Source organism: Eptesicus fuscus, chromosome 3 (assembly GCF_027574615.1).
Source record: "Eptesicus fuscus isolate TK198812 chromosome 3, DD_ASM_mEF_20220401, whole genome shotgun sequence".
In the NCBI taxonomy this organism is placed as follows: domain Eukaryota; kingdom Metazoa; phylum Chordata; class Mammalia; order Chiroptera; family Vespertilionidae; genus Eptesicus; species Eptesicus fuscus.
Window position 1 is genome coordinate 41,539,605 of NC_072475.1, and position 27,500 is coordinate 41,567,104.

A 27,500-nucleotide genomic window follows, 5' to 3' on the forward strand; every position below is an offset into this window, starting at 1 on the left:
GGCTAACACTCTATCCACTGAGCCAAACCGGCTAGGGCAATTTCTTCTACTTTTTACAGAATATATAGTAAACTATATTTTTAGAAAAGTAGTCAAGTGCTGCACAATGATGTTTTTGTCAAGGACTGCTTACATCTAGGACAGCGGTCCCACAAGGTTAATAATGGAGCTGAAATGTTCCTATCGCCTAGTGACACAGCCATCGTAGCATCCTGGCGCAAAGGCTGCAAAACCCAACAGGGCTGTGGTTGCCACGGCAAACAGCTTTACGCTGGGTGTGGATGCGGGTGACACTGGGGAGCTTCTAGAGGTGTTCTGAGGAATTAGCTAATGAGGAGTGCATGGCTGAAGAAGAGGCAAGAGAAGAAGAACCGGCAGAAGAAAAAAGGAGGCCCAGCCCCCAAGGAACTTCTTAGTGAACGCTGTTAGCAGAAGCTTTTGCAGACTGCATCAGGCTCCTTAAAAAGTTCGAAAACACGGACCCCAACACTGAAAGGTTTTCATTAATAGGAATGTTCGTGATGCCTTATGTACTTGCAAGCGAATCTCTGATAAAAAAAAAAAAGAAACAAATGAAGCGAATGACCACGGACGTATTTCCGAGGAGCAGCCCCTCCTCAGGAGGAGCCTGGGGGTCCTTCCGGAGGCGCTCCAGAAGACGGCACTGCCATCGCAGGTGACAGCTCCTGAAGTGGCACAGCCCTGAAGACACGGCAGGGGGACCCGCGGCGGACGCGGACGAAGACACATCTTGATGACCCTGACCCTGTGTAGGTCTAGGCCAGCGGTCGGCAAACTCATGAGTCCACAGAGCCGGATATCAACAGTACCACGGTTGAAATTTCTTTTGAGAGCCCAACTTTTTAAACTTAAACTTCTTCTAACGCCACTTCTTCCAAATAGACTCGCCCAGGCCGTGGTATTTTGTGGAAGAGCCACGCTCAAGGGGCCAAAGAGCCGCATGTGGCTCGCGAGCCGCAGTTTGCCGACCACGGGTCTAGGCTGACGTGTGTTTTTGTCTTAGTTTTTATCAGAAGGTTTAAAAAGTAAAAAAAAAAATAAACTTAAATAGAAAAACGCTTATGGAATGAGGATGTAAAGAAACACTGTTTTCGTACAGCTGTATAATGTGCTCGTGCTTCCCACTGTGTTACAGCTGCCGACAGTACTCCGTACAGTATCTGCCGTTAGGTGGTACGAGGTTGTATATATATTTGTACAACCTCAGTGGGTGCAATAAAGGCAAAAGCAGTCTGGACAGAAACTTTCCCATCACAAAGACAAGAGCTAACACCCATGCCTGTAAACTCCCCAATAAACTCCCTAAGAAGGTGAAAACAAAACCTCGGTTGAGTTTAGCGCTGAGCCACCTGTCCCTGAAATGTGTTACTGTCATTTCTGTCATGAGTGCAACTGGGAAATAACCCACTGAGTTAAATGACCTTTTCTCCTCCACTCATTCTCTTCTGATAAAGTTGCGCCCGTCTTCCTAAAAGAGACCACACTGTATAAAATTTGAGGCAGGAGCAAGCCGTAATCGCTTCCCATAAAAAAGTATAACTCAATTTTATTAGTATGAAATACTTGAAGATAATTTATTACTTGTGATCCAAGTGTATGATTCTCAAATATGAAAGGGCTTTAACGTAATCATAGAATCACTGAATAAAACTGCTGTTTCCAGACCCCGAGAAAAGCAGGAAGGCACTTGCTCTTTTGGTGGAGAGATACTGCACTTAAGATAATGTCTCGCCGGCCGTCTCTTTGACGGGAGTGTATTCTGCTTCCCCTGCGTCAGGTTCCTCTTACTCAAACTCGACTAGAGGAGCGTGTCGGCTGGCCTGAGCGCCTTCTTTGTAGAGCACTCTCTTGATGGTGCCGTCCTTCGGAGCCTTTATGGTGTGCTGCAGGGACACAAGACACCACAGGTGACGGCTGTGACACTCATGAGGACCAAGCACATGCCGAAGTCAGAGTGAAAAATGAAGCCAACGGCTCTGATGTTTTGTTGTCTATCCATGTTTCCCAGCCTTGCTCACGTCACAGAACAGAGAAAATAACACGTTCCTGGCGCGCCCGTGGGCTGACACACCGGAGGCCCACCCAAGGTCACCAACTAGGAAGCTCCCAACCTTCACAGGAGAATCGCACCTGGGAAGCTTTTAAAAAGCGTTGGGCCCCTTTCTGGGAGATCCCAGTTTCAACGGGTGCAGGGAAGTAGTTTTCAAAAGCTCCCAGGTGTGGCTGACAAAGTGTGGCCAGGTCTGAGAACCACTGGCCTATAACTTCCCACCACCTGCAAACCTGAAGAGCTAATTTCATATGACGGAGGTTTTCGCTTTGACACGGAGCGTGGGCACCCTAGGTTTGGCCGTGGAAAATACCCATAGCGAATATTCAGTTGGCTTATTGCCTGAATCTAAGATATTAATGATTTCATTAATTTCAGAATCAAACGACAGGTGCGATGTCACAAAATTAAAATGAGAAGAATGTTTGTTTTTTTCCCCGCAGTTAAAGCTTCATCAGCCCATGGCCCTTAATATGTAAAATGGTAGTAACTTACTAAATAGGGGAAAAGAACAATTAGGTCCGCTAAGCGCCCACAGTTTACCTGGCAACGGACCTCACGATGGCACGTACTTACCTCCATCTTCATGGCGATCATGACCATTAGAGAGTCTCCAGCTTTCACCTTGTCTCCAGCTTTTACAAGCACCTAGAGGTCCAGAGGGACAGGTTAATCCTCGGACACACAGAGGTCCTCTGTGGCCCACAGAGCTGACACATAAATGAACATTGCGGACGCGTGGGTCTGTGGCTGTCCTGTCTGCCAGAGACAAAGGCACCAGCGGAGACCTCCAGGGCAGCCTGGCATCGCGGGCACCGTTGTCAGGGGGAGGCACTACCTGGTTCCCCATTCCCACCCCCAAGCCATCTAGTTTCCCTGGAAACAGATTAATATGTCTTATGTATCTTGAGACCCTTTTGTTTTCTTCATGAGGGTACAGACAAGACATACCACCCATGCACATGGACAGCAGTGTGGTGACTGTGGAGGGAGGGCGGGTGGGTGGAGGTGGAAGAGGGCATAGAAGAGATAAATGGTGATGGAAAAAATAAAAGAGAGAGAGAGAGGGAGAGAGAGAGAGACAGAGAGAAAGACAGACATACGACCAACCGGGGAGAACTACTATACTTGAATGTCTTCACCATAGTGAGAGTAGGAGGCCTTGCCTCTGTTTGTCTAGTTTTTAGGTTGTCTAGGATACCGTGTTTCAGGTCCTCTGGCCCCGTGCAGTAAATGTATAGACGATCTTCAGGTGAAAGAATTATACTTGTTGGCAACGCCAGGAAAATCTATTTTCCTTTTTATATGTATAAATGAACTCATGCAGCCCACCTGGTCTCACTGTTTGCTTGTTTTTGCTAACAGTTATCAAGGAGTGTTTGGAAACACAGTAAACTCGGGCTCTACAGAACCAGAACTATGAAAAACAAGAAAGAGCCGTGAAAGCCCCCCAAATCTGCAATGCTGGGTGAGGCCTTGGTGTCAGAGGAAATCAATGGTCTGGGTTTAGGGCCCAGTTTTGGGGAAAACATGCATCTTTAAATGTAAGACCCTATTCTGCACCCTGTGCAGCAATGCCCACGTCCTGGGAGGCCTGTGGGGACTGAGAGTGAGTGAGTTAAAGGCAGAACGGAGTCTCCAGCTCACACTGCCTCTCAGCAAACATTTCTAGGGGAACGTTCGGTGAAATCACTCAAATCATTTATTTATTTATTTGTTTGTTTAATTTCTTTATTGATTAAGGTATCACATATTTGTCCTCATCCCCCTCAAATTATTTAAATAGTTTTCTTCTTCTTTTTTTTTGGAGTGGTACCAAGAAGATACAGTTGAATTTTTAAGACTTAAATGAATTTGAGGGGACGCTACTACATTCAAGTACTTAAAAGGAGACTTCTGACCTATTACCACTTGAGGGTGTATCAGTATGGATCTCAACTCTGGATACATACGGCACTCAACACCAAACCACGTTGTTCTCCACCAATATCAGTCTTTCACATTTTAACACTGATGCAGTTATGTACATTAGAGAAAAAGTCATTATTCATGATAAATGGCTGTTAAATTTAACAGTACAAAACAGCCCTTCTGCCCTGGCCGGTGTGGCTCAGCTGGTTGAGCATCAAGGTCACCGCTTCGATTCCCAGGCAGGTCACATGCCTGGGTTGTGGCCTTGATCCCCAGTAGGGGGCGTGCAGGAGGCAGCTGATTGATGTTTCTCTAATTGATGTTTCTCTCCCTCTCCTTTCCTCTCTCTCTTAAAAAAAAAAAAGTCAATGAAAACATGTTTAAAAAAGACAGCCCTTACGAATAATGCTTGGTGAATACTCTTATTTTAATCATAACAAGACAATTTAAATGATTTGTACTTTTATGGAAATTCCCATTTTCAAAATTTATGTTAACAGTGTTTATTGTAAATTAGGTAAATTGGTATTTTCACTGAAGACTGTAATATAGAACTTGAATCTATCATAGAGTCCCTTGATTTCTTGAAATGAATGCTTTCCAATGAATGATATTTAGAGAGGAGAAAAAGAACATATACGGTATAGTTCAACAAAGACGTCTATTGGGTCTTATTGGGCATTATTCTGCACACGTTCGCATGGTTACCTTCTCAATGGTTCCAGTCATGGGCGCTATGGCACCTGCCTGAATTCCTTCTGAGCTCACTGAAGACAAGTATTTGGGGACTGGAATGTCAAACTGAACAGTTCCTTCCTATAAACAGGAAACAAACCAGAAATGAAATCAATATCTTGTTCCTGTAATTTTACTAATATACCTGGCATAAGGATTATTTTCAAGCTATCTATTAAATGTTAGTCATCTTTAACACCAGGGTTCTAACCCAGCTTTGTGACCTTAAGAAAATTACTAAACTCCTTGGTTTTGGTTCCCATTATGCAGGAGTAATGGTATACAAGCCTCAGAGGGGATGCAAGGGATTAATATATATAACTGTTGGTAAAAGATAGCCACTGTCTGGAAGTCATTTTTAGTAACATCTCCGCCATCAAGTGCTTAGCCTGAGGGAGGAACTGTTCTTAACAATTATATTTATATAATTGTCACAATAACCTTATGAGGTAGGTATAGTTATTATTCCTGTTTATAGATGAGGGAACTGAAGCCCAAGGTCACACAGCTGCTCGGTGGTTTGAATGTGAATGAAAGCAGCTTCGTTTTCCAGAACGTAAGCTCTTCGCCACTCACCATCCTGCCTCCTCCATCACATGGTCACAGTGTACTGACTACGGGAAGGAATGCCTGGCAAAGTGAGGTCATCCTCGACTCCATACACTTTACTTGATGACTAAAGGCACCTCATCACTAAGGGCTGTGGTCTGTGAGATGGTTCCCAAATGTGAGAAGACTCTGAAGAGACCACAGTATAGCTGATAACCCATGCAGAACCCTAAGGTCTCTTGATAAACTCGCAACCAAATCCACGCAAAGCCTGCCTCCATCATCTGCCAGGAGAACAGCACTCACCCCACTCCCTTCCCACTGAACACCTTGCCCACAGGGAACACCTGGTCCAGCTCCTCTCCCAATGGCCACCTCCTCCCAAATCCCCAGGGTTTCAAGTATCAGGAGGATGGCGGTTGGGGAAAGTGTTAAGGTATCAAATCCCTGAGAGAACAGGCCCACTGAGCAGGGAGATATTCTGGCAAGAAGGGTGTAAGGACATGTTTCAGAATTAAAGGAAGAAAACGAGTACGTGTCTATCCATGAGAATCTGTGTGAACAAAAGAACAAGAGAAGGCGGGAAGATGGCAAAGAAACAGATCGGAGAGGGAAACGCAGAAGAGATTGAAGGAAGTGGATCGTTCTAATCCCCTTATCTCTGGCCAAGCAATTTTCTCCCAACACCAACAGAGATATTACAAAGAAGAGACCTTACCACAGAAAATAGGTAAATTGTGTTTTCCAGAATAATTAACTTAGTTTTACTAGAAACTCCATTTATAGAACATTTCATGTAAGTACAGTCTCCCTCACTATGAAGATCACCGAGTACTTGGAAAGTTTTATCTCCAATCTAAAAAAAAAAAAAAATAACAGCGAAGATCCGTAAAGTAAACGAACAACACTACATAATTAATAAAATCAGAATTAGTTTCAAAAGGTAACAGGTAAAATGTTTGTTGTTTTGTTTTTAAAAGTCATGTAGAAACTTTCCCCTTAAGATTCATAAACGAAATACTCTAGGTAGAGACAGCAGTAAGATAATGAGAGGAAAACATAGTTACATAACATATTCATAGCACTCACAATGCTACAGGTAAAGGTTCATGCAAGAATAGCAATACATGTGAAATAGAAGCATAAATCAAATTAAGCAAAATTATTAAAATTTTGTTGGGTATATATATGTATTACATGTTTGCATTCATTTCTGAGTATCCAAAGTCAAGTTTAGTTTTACTGTGCCAAAGTCAGTAGTGAAAAAAGCCAGAACCACATAATTAGATGGTATTTCTTTTATCTCACCAGCATGTAGATCCTATTTATGGGTTTCAGTTATGATTTAAGAAGATAAGTTAGCTGGATATTGACCACAATTTTCTCTAAGAGAGAGTTCCAAAGAACAGATTTTACACTTAAATCTTTCAAGGTAGCTGGCAAAAGGACATGAAACCATTCTGTTTTAAAGAATGTTTTCTCTCATATATACTCAAACAAAATTTCCCTTACATACAGAAAATCCACTTAGAGCTTCTGTGTTTATTTTTCATCTCAATTCCCATGATGTTAGTGTCAAAATCCCATGGCTACTCTTTTCAAATATATTATGTAGGCTAAGGTGAAATAGGTTATACTGCAGTATTTATACACTGCTTTCATCTATCCTAAATTAAATATGCTTTGTAACCAACTCAAACGGCCATATGAAACTTGGTAAAATTCTCAGGATATAAAGGTTAGATTGGGAACAGTTTTGTTTAAAGATTTACAATAGCACATTGTAAATTTGTGAATGTAGTTCCATGAGCAGATTAGAACAAATCTGCCAATTTACCATTTGTCAAGGGACAAAAAGGGGTCTCCAAATCAGTATTATATAAAATTTATTATATAACATTTAAAATACTTAGAAAATTCTCAATTTTGTCATACTGAATGGCACAGACACTCCCCAGATAGCTTTAGGAAACTGAAGTTATTTAAAAAAGGGGATGAAGAGTCACAGGGATGTAAAGTACGGCACAGGGAATATAGTCAATAATCCTATATAGTAAAAGGCTAATATGCAAATCGACCGAATGGTGGAATGGCCGGTCGCTATGACGCGCACTAACCACCAGGGGGCAGACACTCAACACAGTAGCTGAGCGCCACTCAGCCAGAAGCCGGGCTCATGGCTGGCAAGCACAGCAGCAGTGGCAGGAGCCTCTCCCTCCGTGGCAGTGCTAAGGATGTCTGACTGATGGTCTAAGCCAGGCACTGGGCCTCAGCCAGCAGTGGGACATCCCCTAAGGGCTCCCGGACTGTGAGAGGGTGCAGGCCAGGCTGAGGGACCCCCCAAGTGCATGAATTTCGTGCACCAGGCCTCTAGCATTATAATAATGCTGTATGGTGCCAGATGGGTACTAGACTTATCAGGGTGATCACTTTGTAAGTTATATAAAAATCTGATCACTTTGTTATACACCTAAAACTCATATGAAACTGTATGTCAAGTGTAATTGAAAAATTTAAAAGGGGGAAAAAAAGTACCAATATGAATTATAACTCTTATAATTAAGGGAGGTAGACTTCCCATAATTTTTCTGACTGACAGAAAGAAAACCAATGTGTCTCTCCAAGTGTTGGGCAATCAAAAGCTTATCTATAATAATAAAAGCGCAATATGCTAATTAGACCGGACAGCCGAACAACCTTCCGGGTATCATTCTGGACATCCTTCCAGACGAAGCCGCTGTAGCGGGAGCTGAGGCAGAGGCAGTTAGGGGCGATCAGGCAGGCAGGTGAGCAGTTAGGGGCGATCAGGCAGGCAGGCAAGCAGTTAGGGGCAATCAGGCAGGCAGGCAGAGTGGTTAGAGGCAATCAGGCAGGCAGAGTGGTTAGGGGCGATGAGGCAGGTAGGCAGAATGGTTAGGGGCAATCAGGCAGGCAGGCAAGTGGTTAGGGGTGATGAGGCAGGCAGGCGAGCAGTTAGGAGCCAGCAGTCCCGGATTGCGAGAGGGATGTCCAACTGCCAATTCAGGATTGGGCCTAAACCAGCAGTTGGACATCCCCAAGGGGTCCCAGATTGCAAGAGGGTGCAGGCCAGGCTGAGGGACCTCCCCCCCCCCATGCACAAATTTCATGCACCGGGCCTCTAGTCATTAATAAACCCATTTTGCAGGATTTGAAATCTCTTAGGTCTTATTAATAATGATTTATTCAATTCTCTGAATTTGTACCTTACTATAGAAATTTGCTTGAGTTCTCACATTGTTGTTTAACTCTTTCAGCATTTCATTTTGCTAGTGCAATGGACTTCTTTTACTTGAGGGCTAGTATAAAAATTTTGACTAAAGATTCTCAAAGAATGACCTGTGGATCACTTGGGGTTCTTTCAGGGGGTCCATGAAATCAAACTATTTCATAATAATATTATGTAATTTGCCCTTTTTAGCCCACATTCTCTCATAAGTATACAGTGGAATTTTCAGAGATGCAGGACATGCGATAATGTTATCACTCTGTGGCAATGGAATGTGTGCTTGTGTAATCTTAGGTTCTAAACTTGTCTCAATTTATCCTACAACTCAACAATAAAAAAACCAACCTGATTTTTAAAAAATGGGCAAAGGACTTGAATAGACATTTCTCCAAAGAAGACAGAGAAATGGCCAATTAGCACATGAAAAGATGTTCGACATCATCAGCCATCAGATAAATGCAAATCAAAACCATAATGAAATACTACTTTACACCCATTAGGATGGCTTTATAAAAAGAAGGAAAAAATGTTGGCAAGAATGTGGAGAAACTGGAACCCTTGTGCACTGTTGGTGGGAACATTAAATGGTGCAGCCACTATGGAAAGCAGTATGGTAGTTCCTAAAAAAATAAAAAAATAGAACTATCATATTTATGATCCAGCATTTCTACTTCTGGGTATATGCCCAAGAAAATTGAAAACAGGGTCTCGAAGAGATATTTATACACCTGCTAGTATGTTTATAGTAGCATTATTCACAATAGCCTAAAGGTGGAAGCTACCCAAGTACCCATCAATGAATGAATGAATAAAACAAAAGTGGTATATACAGTCAATAAAATATTAGTCAGCCTTAAAAAGGAAGGAAATTTGGACACAGGATACAACATGGGAGAACCTTCAAGACATTATGCTAAGTGAAATAAGCCAGTTCACAAAAGGACAAATGCTGAATGGTTTCACTTATGAGTCACCTAGCAGCCAAATTCATAGAGACACGAAGTAGAATGGCAGTTGCCAGGGGCTGGGGGAAGGAGGAATATGACGCTCTTGTTTAATGGGTATAGTGTTTGAGTTTTGCAAGAGGAGAAAAGTTCTATGGGTGGATGGTGGCGATGGTTATACAACAATGTGAATGCAATGCTACTGAACTGTACACTTAAAAATGGTTAAAATGGTAAATTTTGTTACTTATACTTAAAAATATACATCAAAATAATTAAACATGTTCTCAGTTTAATTTTCCGTACAGTAAAAATTAACAGATGTAACTAATACAAACAAAGCTCTTTAGGGCGTTTCAGTGATTTTTAAGAATGTACAGGGGTCCGGAGACCAAAATGATTGAGAACTGCTGCTTTAGATATAAATATATCCACACACTTCAGTGTCTGACTCAAAGCTATTATTTTTTGCCAACTTTTGAATCACAGCCAAACTGAGTACAAAATCAGAAAATGTATAGGGGGTAGTTTCCTCAAATTGGTCTGAAATAAAAGCACATGACATTCTCCTAAGTATAGACAGAACAGTCAGTGGCTTAAGAGAAACCGGGGAGCATAAAAAGACCATTCTCAGTATGAGAGAGATCAGATGTAGAACAAAACCAGTAAGGCTTACCTGCATGCTATATGACCCATCCTGATTGTATGTTACAGCTATGGCTACATCTTCAGGGGATAAAAATTAAACAAAATTAGAAGACCTTCATTTATTCAGTAACTGAGATTCCAAAAATCTGATTTTCAACATAAAGATAACTAGCTGTTAGGGATAGCAACATCTGTTAACTCCCTGGCAATAAAGATTAAAACAAAACAAACAAAACAAAAAACACACAACTTATCAGGCAGGTTTCACAAAAGGTGAATTTCAAACTTTGCCTTTTTAGAAATGGAGTTTTAGCTTTTTAAGACTGTAGGTTATTTTAGGTTTGTTTGTTTTTTCTATAAGAAAGGCTGCATTGTTATGGTAAAAACTGTAATTAATTGGGAAAAAGAAGTTCTGGCTTAAGATCCAAATCGGCCATCTGTGTGGCATGATCATCTCTGGGATCTTGACTAAGTCCCTTAAAATCTCCGGGTCTTGGTTTTCTGATCCATTTGACCCATTAAATGGATGAGATGTAACAATGATGACATCAATGTGAAAGTACTTTATAAACTGTAATAGACTATACAAATATAATATACAATATATTCATTATTATGTGACTATAGAATTGGTTCAAGACTATTCAGGGAGATGGAAATTGAAACTTTTGTGGGCTACAGAATGGAGACCAAAGTCATTCCATCTAGTCCTGACACTTCAACCGTCATGTTGAGGCTGCCAGCTCCTATCTGTCCCCAGTCTTTCTGCAGAACTCTAAGTCGTGTCCAGCTAAATGTTCCATCTGTACTTTAAAATGAACATAGTGTGTCCAACGAATCATCTCCCGCCTCCGCCTGCTTTCCCTCCTGCCCTGTGAGCGCCAGGACTGGCAATGTTATGCCCCTTGTCACCCAGGTTTAAAACCTGGCATTCTTACCTTCTCCTTTGCTTTCTACTTCCAACGGTCACCCCATAACTGCCGAAGTCCTCCCTTTGGATGCCTGGACTACCCATTTCTTCCGCCCGCCCCTGCTTCAGACAGCGGCTTCAGGCCTCGCTGACCTGAGGAGGTCCTGCCAGGACTTCCTTCTCCCTGTACCAACCCTTCCAGCTGATTCCTAGCAAGTCCCCACCACAGTGAGAGCACCAAACTCTGTCCTGTTTCCCACCATTCTTCCACACAGCCCTGTGTCCAACCAAATGGGAAAACGGGTCAATTAACATTCTCCTGGTGTCTCTATCCTTCCCCTCTCTGTGCCCTTTGCCCAGGCCCCTCCCACTGACCCCCCACCCCTCCTTCACATTGCGCTCACCGGGGAAGAGCCTCTCTGGGTGGAATGAACCCTCTCTCCTCTGCACATTTAGGCTTCTACATATAAACACCATTAGGATTCTCCCCTCAGCAGGGTTATGACAGAGTGATTTTTCTCTTTATCAATTGTTTTTAAAAAATCGCAAAAATAAAACTGTTCACAAGGCCTAAAAGTCCTCCCAATTGCCCAGATGTAAGTACTATTAAACGCTGGAGCGTGCGAATCCTTTCGGACCTTTCAAAATACACATGCAGGTTTGTATTTTTCTTTTATAAAAATAGGACATTGCTATGCATGTTGTTCTGCAACCAACTTTATTGTAGTTAACATGTGACATACAGACCTACTTGGTTCTTTTAACAGTAGCGAGGGAATAGTTTAAAATAATAGTTATGAGGATGATGACAGCTAATGTTTGTTGACTGCTCGCTACATGCCCTTCAACGAGCTAAGTGCTTCACACATGTTGTGAAGTAATTGCCACTGCCATGCCCATGTACGGCTGAGGACAGCTGATGCTTACAGAGTACGTGACTTGCCCAAGGGTCACAGAACACAAGGGAGCCAGAATTCAAACCCATACTGTCTAACTCCAGGGCCGCATCATTACCACTACGCCATCCTTCTTCCCAACACACACTTCTTTGCCAAGTGGCAAATTCCTTAAGAGAAAAACATAGGAACAAAGACCTCTTTTATCTCTTCTTCCCGTTGTTCAGAATATTTATTTTTTCATAAGCTTTGTACTGAATGTATAAATGAATGAAACGTTCTAGCCTGTATCTTGTCAATAACTTTAACTCTTTTTAAGAGAAAATGCAGGGGTCAGGGAAAAGGAGGGGGAGGGAGGAATTTGAAGAGGCTATGAAGCTGTTACACGGCCAGCTTTGGAGACAGGAAGGTAGAGGGGCCCCGAGTAAACTAAAGCAAGCAGCCTCTAGAAACTGGAAAAGGAACCAATTCTCTCTTTGAGCCTCCGGATGGAGCACAGTCCTGCCTGCACTTTGATTTTAGGGCTCCTGACCTCCAAAGCTGTAAATTCGTGTTATTTTAAACCACTAAGTTTGTGGCAACCTGTTACAGCTGAAAAAAATCAATCAATCAATCACATCTTCAAAACCTTCCTATTCATTCTGCCGTCAGAAAGATCATTTTCACTTGAATACTGGATTTTCTCATTACCTTGCCTACATTTTTCTCCCCAGGATTAAATAAAAATGCTGGCATATCACATAAGGCTCCTTAGTCTAGGCCCCTACCCGTCTACCCAGGCTCATCAACCACCACTCTGCCTAAGAATACTTAGCTTCTCATTTAGCAAGCCGTTCTTGATTTCCCAACATTCCACACTCTTTCCAGAATCTGTGACTTCTGCCCCAAGGATTTTCCTCCACATTATTTAGCAAGCAAATCTCTACTCATTCTTAATGAATTAAATCTATCATTACCTTTTCTGCAAAGCCTTCCCTGACTTCTTTAGTCAGGATGCAGACCCTCTCTTTGAAGATCCCATAAAACCTGTATTTGCAGAGTATATTACACATTTTCCCTTGAAAATCTGCCTCCAACGAATCTGTGAGCTTCTCGAGGGCACAGATCATGGCCCTCTATTGGCTTACTCCCCTTTCCTAGTAAATATTAAGTACTCAATCAGAGCTACTGAATGCATATATACTTTAATGTTCTTTCAATCATAATAAATATGAAGTCTTGTAATAACATGAATGCCAATAGAATCACAGTAAAGACATCGCCAGAAAATGTCTAAATTCTCTTATGTATAGTAGGGTAACTCAACTTTTTCCCCTCTCCCCTAGATATCTCTTGACCGCCCACAAGAGAATCTTAGACACCTCTTATGTATTTAATAAGGTATGAAAGTTTAACATGATGCCGTGTTAGGTAAGCACAGGCACCTTGAAGTGTGGGTTCAAATTCTGGCTCTACCAATTCCTTTTGGTGTGATTTTTAAGGAAATGATCATGCTCCCTAAGCCTTTTACAAAGGTTTTATAAAGTTGACACTAATAAGAACACCAATTTCACTGGCCTGTTCTGAAAATGCAAAAGAAATAATTCATGGAAAGTGCTTAACACAATATCTCACATAGACCAAACAATAAGTCTTAGCTATTATTATTATTGAGGCCAGGGCAGGGTTCTGTGAAACACGGCCACTAGTAACAAAGTGAGAATATCTTTCAGGCCTTGGTCATTTAAAATACTTGGCCATTCTCACTGAGACCATTAAGCGCTGGTTCTACTTTATATTCATAAATGCTTCTGGGCCCTTAGGCTTCTTGTTTGGCGCACTCCCATCCGACCACAGTCACTGCGGATTAGCCTGACAGTTCTGAAAACTGTGACATTCAGACCTGGATTATGGTTGGAAAATACTGCCAAAAGGAAGTAGTGAACAGCAATCATGTTGGCTCTTCAATTAATTTTTTAAAATTAAAAAAAAAAATCCAAGAAATGCAATATAATTCAAAACACGGCTCGGTGCCTCAGTGAAGATCCATGCCAAATAACACAGTTGGCTCATCTGCATTATAATCACACAGGCTGTTTTCCTGTTTAATGTAGATTGAAGAGGCCACTTAAATTTTATTGCTGCTGATACGTGTATTCAGCATATTCAGCCTAGTGTAAGATACTTTCACATTTGGGAGGCTGTTTTTTAGGATGAAATGAATAAATACACCCGCATAAAATGGATAGCTTAACCATGTGCAGAATGCTACTCTACAAGGGATGTTTGCAAACTTCCTTTCCAAGTGCTCCGTGCACTTCAGGTAACGACCATCTAGGCTCAGGATGAAAAAGATATCTAAAGAGCTGTAACCCAGTCAACTGTGAACAAGGAATTTGTTAAGAAGTGAGTGGATGTCTACATAGAACTGGGGTAGAGAGGAGGGTACTGTGATGAGCTGGCAGGAAGATTCTGTTCTACCTGATAGGCACATTTTATAATGGAGTTGTCACAGGTCAAGGATACTTCACCTTCAGGGTTACCCATCCTTCCTGCTCTGTCTCTGTCCCCCTCTGGCTTCCCATGAAAACTGTATTGCAGCAGAAGGCATATAGCCACCAGCTACCACGTGATTCTGGTCCCTCTGGTACACTGTTCCAGTCCAAATTTTGTGTCAGCCTCTCCTAACTTCAGTTACAATAAATCACTTCCCACCCTGAGCCTACTCAAATTAGTGTGCAATCAAAAATCAATTTGCCACGGGAAAGGTGGTGGAAATAGCATAGGAATCAGGGTCAGAAAGATTAGGTGTCAAACATTGGCTCTGTCACTTACTAGTCTTGAATAAGTTATTGTACCTTCCATGCCATCGTTTCATCAGCCATACGTGGCTGTAACAGTGACTCCCCCTTATTAAATTGTGAAGATAAAATTTACATGTGATAAGGCACTTAATAATAAATTACATTTCTTTATTAATCCACTCCCACCTGAAATACTGCCTGAGCAGTGGGTAATCTTTCTTGCTTAGAGTTTTGGATATTGTTTTTCTTACTTAAAGGAATACATGCTCACCCTGGCTGGGGTGCTCAATCGTTAGAGCGTCTGCCTGTGAACCAAAGGCATGTGCCTCTGTTGCAGGTTCGATCCCCAGCCTCAGTCCTGGTCGGGCATGTGTGGGAGGCAACCAATTGATGTGTCTCTCTCTCTCACGCTGTTATCTCTCTCTCTCTCTCTCTCTCTCTCTCTCTCTCTCTCTCTCCCCATCTCCCTCTTTCTCTGCCCTCCTTCCTCCTTCCTGTCCACTCTCTTTAAAAATCAATGGAAAAAATATTCCCCTGTGAGGATTTAAGGAAAAAAGTAATACATTCTCAGGAGGGAAAAGGAGGGTAAAAATAAATAAATAAATAAATAAATAAATAAATAAATAAATAAAAAGTACTGCATTCTCACTGAAGAAACACAAAGCAAAGAAAGTACACAGAAGCATGGTGGGGGGAAAAAGACTGCTTCAAATCCCACCACCCAGTGGTAACCTCACTAAAATGTTGGCAAATTTCACTTCAGTCATTTTGCTATGTATGTTTTATAACATATTTTTAGAATATTTACAAAATACAGAAAAAGTGTAATGAAGAAAAAAAAAAATCAACTCTACCACCCAGAGCAAATCAATTCTATCATTTTGGCATACTTCCTCACAATGTGTAGGCCAGGGATCTTTAAAAAATATATAATTGAATGATTGTGGCTGAGTTGAAACCATTTTCCCCCCAGGTAAATGTGATCTATTTCTATAAAGCACATTTCCCTTCTAATAAAACATTACTTACTGTTTTCACCATCCCTAAGAGTCATGTTTCTGGTGTAAGAAATATTCAGTCTTCTTCCACTGCTGGATGCAAAGGGAGAATATTGATCTAAAAGAAAATTCAACAGCAAATTTACGAACATCAAGCCTACTAAATTTATACCTTACAAAGAAAACAGGAACACAGTTCCCATACTGGCAGCTCGTATATGTTTTCTTTGTTCTTCTCATTGCTTTAAATTTAAATGAGATATTTCAATTTACATCTCAGGAGGTTTCACATGAAAAATCCCAGCTTCTCTTAAAAAGTGAGAATATGTGCAGCCTGAACTCTCATCCTCTGACGGCATGAGCTGCACAGTAGCCATCCCTTTTGATGGGGCTACTGCATTCCAGGTCGCCCAGATCTCTACCTCTCGTCATTCTCCTTTCACGTGGCCTTATTCTCCTATGTTACTGGTCCACCTAGAGGGGCTTGAGTGTACATCCTCTGCTGGACAATATCCAGAAGCTACAGCATGACTAAATTGAAGCAATTTACTCTGAAGTTCCTATCTGTGCTGCTTATAAATTTTAAAAAGAGGTGAGAGTAAGAAGACACTCCATTCTAAAAAGGCCAAGAACAGGCAGGCTTAGGAATGCCATATGGAGCACACTCAGATGCATTTCATTTAATGTAACAGGACAAAATGAGGAGAGAGCACAAATCTCCTAAAGATGTAATTATGTGTTTTAAGTTTTCAATATAACTTTCTTGAATGAATCTAGAAATTAATGATCCTAAAAATAGGATCCTATAATAATATAATAATTCTAACAATAGTGAAGAGATAAGTGGATTCCATTTTTTTTTTTCCTATTTGCTCCAAAAGCCAGTTAGCGTAAATAAATATTATTGAGCCAAGTTTGGGAGAGCTCAGGTTTTGCTCAATTTAGAGAAAAGAACTGTTTAAAGGAGAACTGACTGAAACTGTAATAAGCTAGTGAATTTTCATCATGAATTTCCAGCTTCCAGGGTGTTAGGAAGTTGGGCACTGACTTAGTGAGATGCTGAGGCAGGCAGTCAGGACGAACCTCTGCCTATCTCTCCCAAGCTCCGACTCTATGACACGATGGAGTAACTAGGTCTCTAGTTAGTCAGAAATTTGATCACAGAATAAAAAAAGAGCGGAGGAAATAACCATAAATCATGGGTAACCCAGAGGAATCTGAGTGCCTCCTGGACCCGGGAAGTTGCTGCAAGTACAGAGTCTACAACAAAGCAGGCCACAGGGTGTGGTGGATAAAAGAAGTTGGAAGGGATCGGCATGGGCTGCAGCAAGCACTGGTGTTTGGTTGACAAGAGATCCATCTCTATGTTGTTAGGTGATTAGTTAAGTAATACCTAAGGGGTTAGAAGTGTTTATGGAATGTATCCAGAATATGTGAAGAGCTCTCTTCGTCCTAAAAGTCACATTAGCAGAGGATGGTGTCAATCACTGAGAGAAGGGAGGAAAGAGTGGCATAAAGAGAAAAAAATGTATGGTCAATAATCTATATTTATATAAAAGCCTAATATGGAAAGTGTCCCCTTGGGAGTTAGACCAACTGGGAATTCGATCGCTCACGATGATGTGCGCTGACCACCAGGGGGCGGTGCGGAACAAAGGAAGGCCCGGGCCGGCAGCTGGCAGCCACTAGGGACCATACCTGTGTATGAATTTTGTGCACTGGGCCTCTAGTTATTCATAAAATCTTGATAAGCAGGGGAAACAGAAATGCATTCCATACCTTCTGTCTGAATTTGGAAAACATCTGACATGGCTTTCTCCTTGAGGATGAGGCCCAGAGCTGCCTGGCATAAAAACTCTTTGGCTGTGGCCTTCCGACTGGGCAGCAGTTCTTCCCGGTGCTGAGGGATGAAGTCAGTGTGCACGTTCCCAGCTTTGAACTCTGGGTGGCCAGCCAGCCTGAGGAGGAAGTCAATGTTGGTGTGCAGTCCGACAACCTAGAAAGAGAATCAAGCCCACGTCCCCAAGGAGTGGGGGAAAAAACGTATTCAGAAAAACATTTGTATGGCTTCTGCTCCTTTTACTGAGTATCTTCTACTATCGACAATTCTCAGGCAAACAATAAAAACCTCACTTCACCATCACTATATTTCTGGACTTAACACTTAACCCTTTGCACTTGCTTGCTTTTTTCTCGATTCCTGCTACCGATGCTAACCGTGTCGAGTCACACTCGACATCCGAGTGCAAAAGGTTAAAGCTACATCTACTATGATAAAGAGGCCACAAGAAATGGTGTTAGTGTAGGTAGTGTGCAGAAGACACTTAATTGACTTGGACTAGGAAAGTGATAAATGTGAAGAAACTTAAATGAAATTTATTGGCAAGACTTTGAAGACCTGCCGCTCAGAACACTCCCACAGCAGAAGGCACGATCACTACACTGGGGAGGGGATTGGATGAAATTACCTCCAAAGAGCTTCTGTCCAACACTAAAATCCAAATGTTACATACCAATATTAAAATAAAAAGGTATAAAACATAACCCAGTAATGGAATCAAGGGTAAAGCCAGCTATCTGAGCCTCGAGTTCCTTCGTTTGTTTGTTCATTCATTCATTCATTCGCCATATACTGAGCACCTTTTAGGTGCCAGAACTTCATCAAGATACTGGGGACACAGTGAAGAACAAAACACACAAAGTCCATACCTCACAGAGCCTACAATCTAAGGAAAGATAATAAACAATATCTATAAACAAAATTCTAATATAATGTCAGGTGATATGAAGAAAAATGAGGCTGTCTAAGGGGACAGAGAGCAGCAAAGCGTCCTATTTTATTTTATTTTATTATTTTATTTTATTTTATTTTATTTTTTACTACAGGCCCGATGCACGAAGTTTGTGCAAGAGTAGGCCTTCCTTCCCCTGGCTGCCAGCACCGGCTTCCCTCTGGCACCCAGGACCCGAGCTTCCCTTCGGCTGCCAGCACCTGGGACCCGGGCTTCCCTCGCAGCCCCAACTTCTTCCGGAAGGTCCGGAAGGACGTCCGGTCTAATTAGCATATTATGCTTTTATTATTATAGACTAGAGGCCCGATGCACGAAATTCGTGCACGGAGGGGGGTGTGTCCCTCAGCCCAGCCTGTACCCTCTCCAATCTGGGACCCCTGGAGGGATGTCCGACTGCCCGTTTAGGCCCGATGGGATCAGGCCTAAATGGGCAGTCGGACATCCCTCTCACAATCCAGGACTGCTGGCTCCCAACTGCTTGCCTGCCTGCCTTCCTGATTGCCCCTAACCGCTTCTGCCTGCCAGCCTGATCACCCCTAACCACTCCGCTGCCAGCTGTTTGCCCCCAACTTCCCTCCTCTGCCAGCCTGGTCACCCCTAACTGCCCTCTCCTGCAGGGTTGATCACCTCCAACTGCCCTCCCTTGCAGGCCTGGTGCCTCTCAACTGCCCTCCCTTGCAGGCCTGGTCCTTCTCAACTGCCCTCCCTTGCAGGCCGGGTGCCTCCCAACTGCTCTCTCCTGCTGGCCATCTTGTGGTGGCCATCTTGTGTCCACATGGGGGCAGGATCTTTGACCACATGGGGGCAGCTATATTGTGTGTTGCAGTGATGATCAATCTGCATATTACTCTTTTATTAGATAGGATAGAGTCCTGGTACAGGGGTGGGGGCCAGCTGGTTTGCCCTGAAGGGCATCCCGGATCAGGGTGGGGTTCCCTTGGGGCGTGGGGCGGCCTGAGCGAGGGGCCTGTGGTGGTTTGTAGGCTGGCCACGCCCCCTGGAAACCCAAGCGGAGGCCCTGGTATCTGGAATTTATTTTCCTTCTACAATTGAAACTTTGTAGCCTAGAGCGGAGCCAAGCCTGGGGCTCCCTCCGCGGCCGGCAGCCATTTCTGTTGGGGTTATAATTGAAACTTTGTAGCCTTAAGCGGAGGCCTGGGCCTGGACAGGGTGTGCAGAAAGCTTTGCTTCCCCTGTTGCCGCTGGCAACCCTGGCCTGCTCTCTCAAGCTCCATTCTGCCGCCATTTCTGTTTGAATTTGTTTACCTTCTATAATTGAAACTTTGTAGCTTGAGTGGAGGCTTAGGCCTGGCAAAGGCAGGCAGAAAGCTTGGCTTCCTCTGTTACCTAGGAAACCTTGCTCTCTGTGGCTGTAGCCATCTTGGTTGGGTTAATTTGCATACTCACTCTGATAGGATGGTGGGCGTGGCTTATGGGCATGGGTTGTGGGTGTGTCGGAGGTATAGTCAATTTGCTTATTTGTCTATTATTAGGTAGGATTTTATTGATTTTAGAGAGAAGAAGGGAGAGGGAGAGAGAGATAGAAACATCAATGATGAGAGAGAATCATTGATCATTTGCCTCCTGCATACCCACTACATGTCCCCTACCGGGGATTGAGCCCACAACCAGGCCATGTGCCCTGACTGGGAATCAAACTGTGACCTCCTGGTTCATGTGTCGATGCCCAACCACTGAGCCACACCAGCTGGGCAAAGGATCTTATTTTAAATGTGACAGCCTTGAAAAGACTCTGAGGAGGTGAGCAGTGCCTGAGGGTGGTGGGAGGGAGCCCTGTGATCATGTGTGGGAAGAACACTCTGGAGAGAAAACAGGAACACATGGCGCAATGCTGTGTGTGTCTAAAGAATGGCAAGGCGGCCAGTGTGGTTGGAGCCACAGAGATCAGAGGTTTTTAATGACATATAACAATTAGAATATCATGGGTTAAAAAGCAATCCTTTTATGAAGCTAAATCAGCTGGTACAGGACTTACTGCACCAAGAAAATTAATGTGCTACAAAACAGCAACAAACGATGAAATGGGTAAAACTGAACATAATTATTTTCCTTTGGAGAAAATAATACCAACTGTAGGCCACACTTGTATAGCGACCACGTTTCCGTGGTGTAGTGGTTATCACGTTCGCTCACACACATGTGGAGCTGGCCTTACCTACAGGATCAAGAGGAATTTCCTATCGATTTCCCTGAAGTATAACACGGACCCTAATAGATTCAGTCCTGCAACTATGGCAAGCTTTCTTTTCCAGCTGGAATCAAGAAGTCCTCAAGCCCATAGGAATTCTCCCACATAAAATGAATTTGATCGCGACATAGGGGTGGTTGGTGGAAATAAGTTGACAAGGACAAAGGCTGACCACTCCTGACAGACGTGCTTGGCTGTGGAGATACAGAGAGCATCAGGGTCACCAACACGGCCGCGTCACTCACATGGTACTGACGAAGGCTGTGCCTCAGCTTGGTCAAGGCCGCCTGGCGATCTGCGGCCCACACGACCAGCTTCGCAATCATGGGGTCATAATGCACGGACACTTCATCCCCTGAAATTGAAAACCACAACAACCTCTCAAAGTCAAAACCAAAGGGATACAATGTGATAGCAAGATGTTCTGCTGTGGCTTTATAGACATTTCACACTCAATCCTCACAGACCTCATGACAGATATTGCCACCACCATTTTATTCATGAGGAACTGAAGCTCACAGGGTTTTAAAAATTTATCAAATGTCCAAGGAGGGTGTGGCCCTCCTGTCCGTTCAAAACAGTGACCCAATGACACACAGGCCGGTTTCCCCATCCTATCTTCTTCCTCTTGGAAGTCAGAACAAACTCCCTCTACCTCTCATATCACAATTGCTCTGCCCTCAGCATTCCCTTCCCTCCACCGTTTCCCCCATCAGACAAATAAGGGTAACCATTCCTCTGTCCTGTGGTTGTTGGGAGGACTGACAATCAAGTGCCAAATGTCGCACCTGGCAGAGCTGATAAACAAATAGCAGTCATCCTTACTACGGTAGAGAACAAGAATCTCAATCACTGGTTAGAAACTAGGTCAAGGCAAAAGGATGTGGCATATTACAAAGACTACTGATCTAGACCCTTGTTGTGATTTTGGCAGGTCACCTGACCCCTCTAAAACCCAGGGTCTCCAGATGTAAAATCAAGGGGTTGGATGACACTCCCTTATCCATCCATCCACCCCACCCCCCACTTGCCCACCAACACATATTGAACACCTTGCAGGCCTAGGCTTGAGCAAGGTGCTGCAAATATACCATAGAAGACAGTCCCTCCCTTAAGAATATTACAGTCTGACGGGAAAATAGGCAAGGAGTAGGTTACCACAAGATAATATAATAAGGGCCAGGTCTGAGGGATGCAGGGGAACAGAGAAGGGGGGTGTTGGGAGAAGCTTCCTGGACTAGATTATCCCTCCCAGTGTCACGATGTGACCCTGGGAGCACTTCTCCGAATGGCATCTCTTATCCCTTGAGCCCTTCTACGTTACGCTGCAAGCTTTGCTTGCCTTACAGGTTTTTTCTTTTCTATTTGCAGGGCCCCTCTTTTCTTTCCAAGATGTTCTGCTGTGAAGGTAAAAATGTACTGACTACCAAATCTTGCTGTGGCTTAGGCAAGAGCTGCCCAAGTGTTGCCCATGTATCATCCAGAAGCCCAATGCCTCATTTTGGCTTTCAATTACCCATACGATTTTACGCTCCCCCTATGTCTGTCTCCAGCCACATCCCCAACTACTTACCATCCTAAACCATTTTCCCAGCCACATATTTTCTTCCAGTTCTTCAAACATACCTTCAAGTTCACTTTTCTTTAACGTGTTACATCTGCCTACGCAAATCCACGCTAGACTCCCTCTTTTAAAAGTGTCTCACGTTAGCTCTTAGTCCTAGAACTGCTCTGCAACTAAAGTTAAGGTGGCGACAGACGGTGGTGGCTCAGAGCACGGACTCGGGAGCCAGACTGCCTGGGTCTGAGTCTTGGCTGCAAGGGTGATCTTGGGCAAGTCACTTAACCTCTCCGTGCCCTGGTTTCGTCATCTAGAAAATGGGGGTAAGAATACCTACTCGTAGGACAGTGCTCAGGGTTAAAGGAGCCTATACAGAAAAGTCATCTAGAACAGCACCTGCACGTAAGTGCTAAATGATTGTTAGCTATGACCATTGTTACTGATCAATGCTGAACTGTGATAACTCTTGTGCTGTTATTTTTACTTTTAATTTCTTTTATTATTGTTTAGCTTGCACTAAGTTTTCATATTAATTCTCCAGCTTGACTTGAAGGCAGAGTGCCTTACGCATAGCGAATATCAGTCACCTTAAATCATGTTTGGAACCAGGCAAAGTAAAAAATATAAAACAACACACACAAAATATGTATTGCTTAAGTTTGATCAAGTACTGCTGCATTCAAAAAAAGAGCCTACTGATTAAACTACTAGTCATTCTTTAAAAATAACTATTCCAGAAGGAAAAAATAAACATTGAAGAGAAATCAATTAAATCCTTTATTTTAAAACATAGTAGACATTTCCACACGACACAAGGAAAAGACCCCGTCCAAAAATAACAATGCACTAAAAGGTAAAAAGACTTTCTGTTTTATTTCCGCTTACCTTGCCGTACTCCAGTTTCAATCCTAGTGGAAAGGTCCGCTGGAGGCGTGGAGAGATGCACCAGCGGCCCGGCCCCCGGCATGAAGTTATTGAGAGGGTCTTCTGCGTATATTCTAGCTTCAAACGCGTGGCCCTGCAGAGTTATTTCTTCCTGGCTCAAAGGAATCTTCTCTCCTGCTGCAACCTGGTAACAGAAGAGTATGCATTTCCTATAAAAACCCACCGTAAAGCAGCTATGAGACTAGCAAGTTGATGGTCTTGCCTTTATGTAAAGTGCACATTTGGACTTCACAATGAAGCCAAATAAAAATCACTGTTTTATCCACCGCCTTGAGTACTGGGCAAAAAGAAGATATTTAAAAACAGATGCAGCTTGCTCAGCTGGCATGGCTTAGTGGTTGAGTGTCAACCTATGAACCAGGAGGTCACAGTTCGATTCCCGGTTAGGGCACATGCCTGGGTTGTGGGCTCAATCCTCAGTAGGGGCGTTTTGGAGGCAGCCTATCAATGATTCTCTCTCATCATTGATGTTTCTACCTCTCTCTCCTTCTCCCGCTCTGAAATCAATAAAAATTAAAACAAAACAAAACAAAAAACAAACCAGAGGCAGCTTGAAAATAAAGTATTAATTACAATGGGCTTCTAGAGTTTTTAAATAGAAAATGCAAGCAAACTGCTGACTAAATTATAAATATAAAAACCAGTGTTATTTTCAGTATAATTGAAACTAAGATTTCTTTCTGGCACTGTGCTCTCAGTTTTCATCTAAAACATTAGCACTCAGTTACAACATCAATCTTTTTTTAAAAAATAGTAAATTACTTGTTGGTGTTCACAGGTATAGGTAAAGTGTAACGTTAGACATCTTTGTAATTTTAATCAGCAAGTGAGTGATAAAGCAAAACAGAAAGGGGAACATCATAGTTTTTCAATTTTATTATGTTTATGTACATTGCATAGCACACGATTATAAACAGAAAAAGGCTATTGGAAGACTTGCTGTCACACTTTCCCCTTAAGTTTTCCTCCAAGATGAGAAAATGACAACCTGAGAAAGCAAAAGCTACAGGGAAAAATCTCTTAAGTAACTTAGCATCACATTGAACTAAACAGATAGGCATAAAACAGAAGCAGGTTCCATCTCTTTAAATATGAAAATAAGAAAGATCAGGAACCACAGCAGTTAGGAATAAAAGGAAAGCAGACAGAACTGAATGTCTTTATGGCACAGTGTTTCAAACCACAGACTGCAGCCATATTCCTTATAACCTTTTATCCTCTGTGATTTCAAGATTCTGAACTCTTTTGGGTTACTGCTTCAGAAAAAAAAAAATCTTCCTTTTCCTTGAATTGTGGAAACATAAGCACTCTTTCCAGAAGTTTCTAAATCCACTACAGTTTTCCTGACACCCACTAACACTTACTAGCCTGATGTGCCTGGTTTTCATTAGCTCCCAAGGCTGTAGAGGCCCAGAAGAGTCTTTTGGCTCAATTAAAACCACCAATCAACCCCAAGGAAATTGAAAAAGAAGCATATTGTCCACAGACATTCTGGAAAAAAATTTTATCAAAATAACCAAGATTTTAGCATCACAATATGAAAAAAACAATTTAGATTCAGGATATATATAAAGAACCAAGAATCCCACAGAGATTGACTATTCATATGACTTAAAAAACTTTTTTAGAAAAAGAAAGCTGAGATACAATCTATTGTTTTCAATAAAGAGAAAAACATGCTAAGCTATTATTAATAATATTTGAAATAATATGCTTTGTGGAACTCTGGTTTAGGCCAGTGCTTCTCACACTATTAAAATAAAAGAACAGTGTGGACTGAAAACTTTTGTAAAACCAGTAGATATGTCACAGCAATGCCAAATTGCTTTACTTTTTAAAAAAAATATTTATTTTTTATTGATTTCAGAGATGAAGGGAGAGCGAGAGAGATAGAAACACCACTGATGGGAGAGAATCATTGATTGGCTGCCTCCTGCACTCCCCCTATTGGGGACAGAGCCTGAAAGCAGGGCATGTGCTCTGACTGGGAATCCAATCGGGACCTCCTGGTTCATAGGTCGATGCTCAAACACTGAGCCACACTGGCCGACGCCAAATCACTTAAAAAATTTCTAATCATGTACTGTGACTGTCTCATACTTATCCCACTGTGGGCCAGCAACAGTGTTTAAGTCAACACTTGCACGTGGACCCTTCTGTGGGTCTAGACCAGTGGTCGGCAAACTGCAGCTGGCGAGCCGACCGCGGTTTGCCGCTCTGTTGACAAATGAGTTTGCCGACCACTGGACTAGACTAAATGTTACTGTGTAGTTGGAAGCTGTGAGGATTAGGCAATTGTGGCACATTGTGTGCAAAGAGGTAAAAGGTAGTATATGACAGTGGTCGGCAAACTCATTAGTCAACAGAGCGGCAAACCACGGCTCGCGAGCTGCGGTTTGCCGACCACTGGTCTAGACCATTCCCTTGGCTCTTCCTTCTGGCTGCTGGCCAGGGCCTTCCTTCCCAACTCGGTGTTAGCTCATTTCATCCTGGCTGGCATCTGTCCTGCCTCTAAAATCTAATGACAGCCTGGCCCAGAATGATGTGGCCCTAGGTGGAGTACCAGGTTTTGGTTTTGAGACAATGTGGTCACCAGCCATTGTCAATAGCAGCAGCTCACCTGTTGGCTGCCCCATGACTAAAGGGAAATGATGGTAATGAACAGATTGGGAATCTGTGTCCATAAAGTGACAATAATGTCATAGCATGAAATGCAGTGTCACCTTTAACCTCCCATTTTCCTGTTCCCATCACAACCAGTAAGAACTGAACCCTTATCCAAAAAGATACCTTTCTTTAGGAGGCCAGAAGGTAACGCAGTTTCAAGACTGATATTTCATAGAAAAATCATTCCCACCTTAAGCTGCCATTCCACCAAGTCAGTTCCTGTGATCATCTCAGTAACAGGATGTTCCACTTGCAGCCTTGTATTCATCTCCATGAAGTAGAAATCATGCTTTGAGTCCATAATAAACTCCACGGTTCCTAAAAGTAAAATACAATGATCACATTTCAATAGCATGTAATTAGTAGCAAATTAAAATGATGTATCAGTTTTACCACTGTGTTCATTCAATGGTACTTGGTATTTCATGAAAAAAAAAAAATCTCACATGTTGTAGCAGCAAATGACTCTCAGTCAAAATAGGGAGCCACATGAAATTTTGCAACAGAAAAATGTATTTGGGGTTTTGAGCAAATAGTAAGCCCAAGATATGAAGCAGTGAGAACATGACTGCCATGTGTTATTGCGTCAGTTCACCCAGATCCTGGGAACTGTACCCTGTGACATCCCATCTCACTTTAACCCTCTGCAGAAAAATACAATCTTTTTTCCACAGTTTTGGGCTCTTGGAAATTTCCTTTAAAAGTCCTTTTGCTGGTGACGCATTGACAGATTGCTTAGCAACTAAATCTTATGTTAATAATGTATTACCTATTGGTATTTTATTAGGCACTACAAAACTTCCCCAGCTTTATCTATATATATAAAAGGCTAATATGCAAAGTGTCCCCTTGGAGAAACCAAGATGGCGGCATAGGTAAACACCTGAACTTGCTGTCTCGTACAACCACTTCAAAACTACAACTAAAAGACAAAACAGACATCATCCAGAACCACAGGAAGGCTGGCTGAGTGGAAATTCTACAACTAGAAGGAAAGAGAAAAGCACACTGAGACTCAGAGGAGCTGCAGAAGTAAAATGCAGAGGCGCACGCGGAAAGGGCTGGCAACTGAGTACGTGGCTGGCTTTTTCAATCGGGAGGGAGACACAAGGTCCCGACTGCTCTGAACTCCAGTTCTGAGAGAGACTCTGGGGACCCAGACTCATATGGGGAGAAACTGGACTGTCTGGCAGCGGGCGGAATACGAGGGAGACTTTCTCTCAGAGGTGCTTGCAGTGATTACCGAGGGACACTGAGACCCAGGAGCCTCTTAGGGCAGGGCATTGCTGTTTGCTCCGTCCTGAGACTCCGTCCCATCCAAGCTGTGCACAGAGGCTTTTGCATATGATGGTCTGGTCTTTTGAAATCTAAACTTACCTAAAAAATTGCTGCTGAGTCAGAGAGACTCAGAACATCCAAAAGAAGGCCCAAGGCCGCACAGCAGCTTGCATTGCTTCACAGCTGGGCCTCATTTGGGCACTTCCAAAACCCAAACAAAGAGGAATCTGCAGATCTCTCCATAGCTCCTACTGGGTGGCCTCAGGCAGAGGCTAAATTAGCACCTCCTTAGAGATCCAAGAGCCAGTGTACCCAGTGGTCAGAGTAGGACCATCCAGATTACAACTCCTCAGATC

At 42.8% G+C, this 27,500-nt stretch overlaps 1 protein-coding gene across 2 annotated transcripts in view; it reads right to left on the reverse strand.

The window, feature by feature from the left end:
* Positions 1-1,541: 1,541 nt before the first annotated feature.
* MCCC1 (methylcrotonyl-CoA carboxylase subunit 1) overlaps positions 1,542-27,500 on the reverse strand; it is a 62,843-nt gene continuing 36,884 nt past the window's right edge. Inside the window, exons 10-19 of one of the 2 annotated variants that reach the window (XM_008142348.3) lie at positions 26,057-26,184; positions 23,140-23,323; positions 20,939-21,048; positions 17,472-17,688; positions 15,724-15,810; positions 10,134-10,183; positions 5,985-6,122; positions 4,691-4,798; positions 2,648-2,719; positions 1,542-1,904 (exon numbers count right to left, since the gene is read on the reverse strand). In XM_008142348.3, coding sequence (XP_008140570.2) covers positions 1,806-1,904; positions 2,648-2,719; positions 4,691-4,798; positions 5,985-6,122; positions 10,134-10,183; positions 15,724-15,810; positions 17,472-17,688; positions 20,939-21,048; positions 23,140-23,323; positions 26,057-26,184 — 1,193 coding nt within the window. In that variant the 3' untranslated portion in view covers positions 1,542-1,805. The remainder of the gene's footprint in view (positions 1,905-2,647; positions 2,720-4,690; positions 4,799-5,984; positions 6,123-10,133; positions 10,184-15,723; positions 15,811-17,471; positions 17,689-20,938; positions 21,049-23,139; positions 23,324-26,056; positions 26,185-27,500) is intronic. The other variant, XM_054713777.1, reaches the window with a different exon arrangement.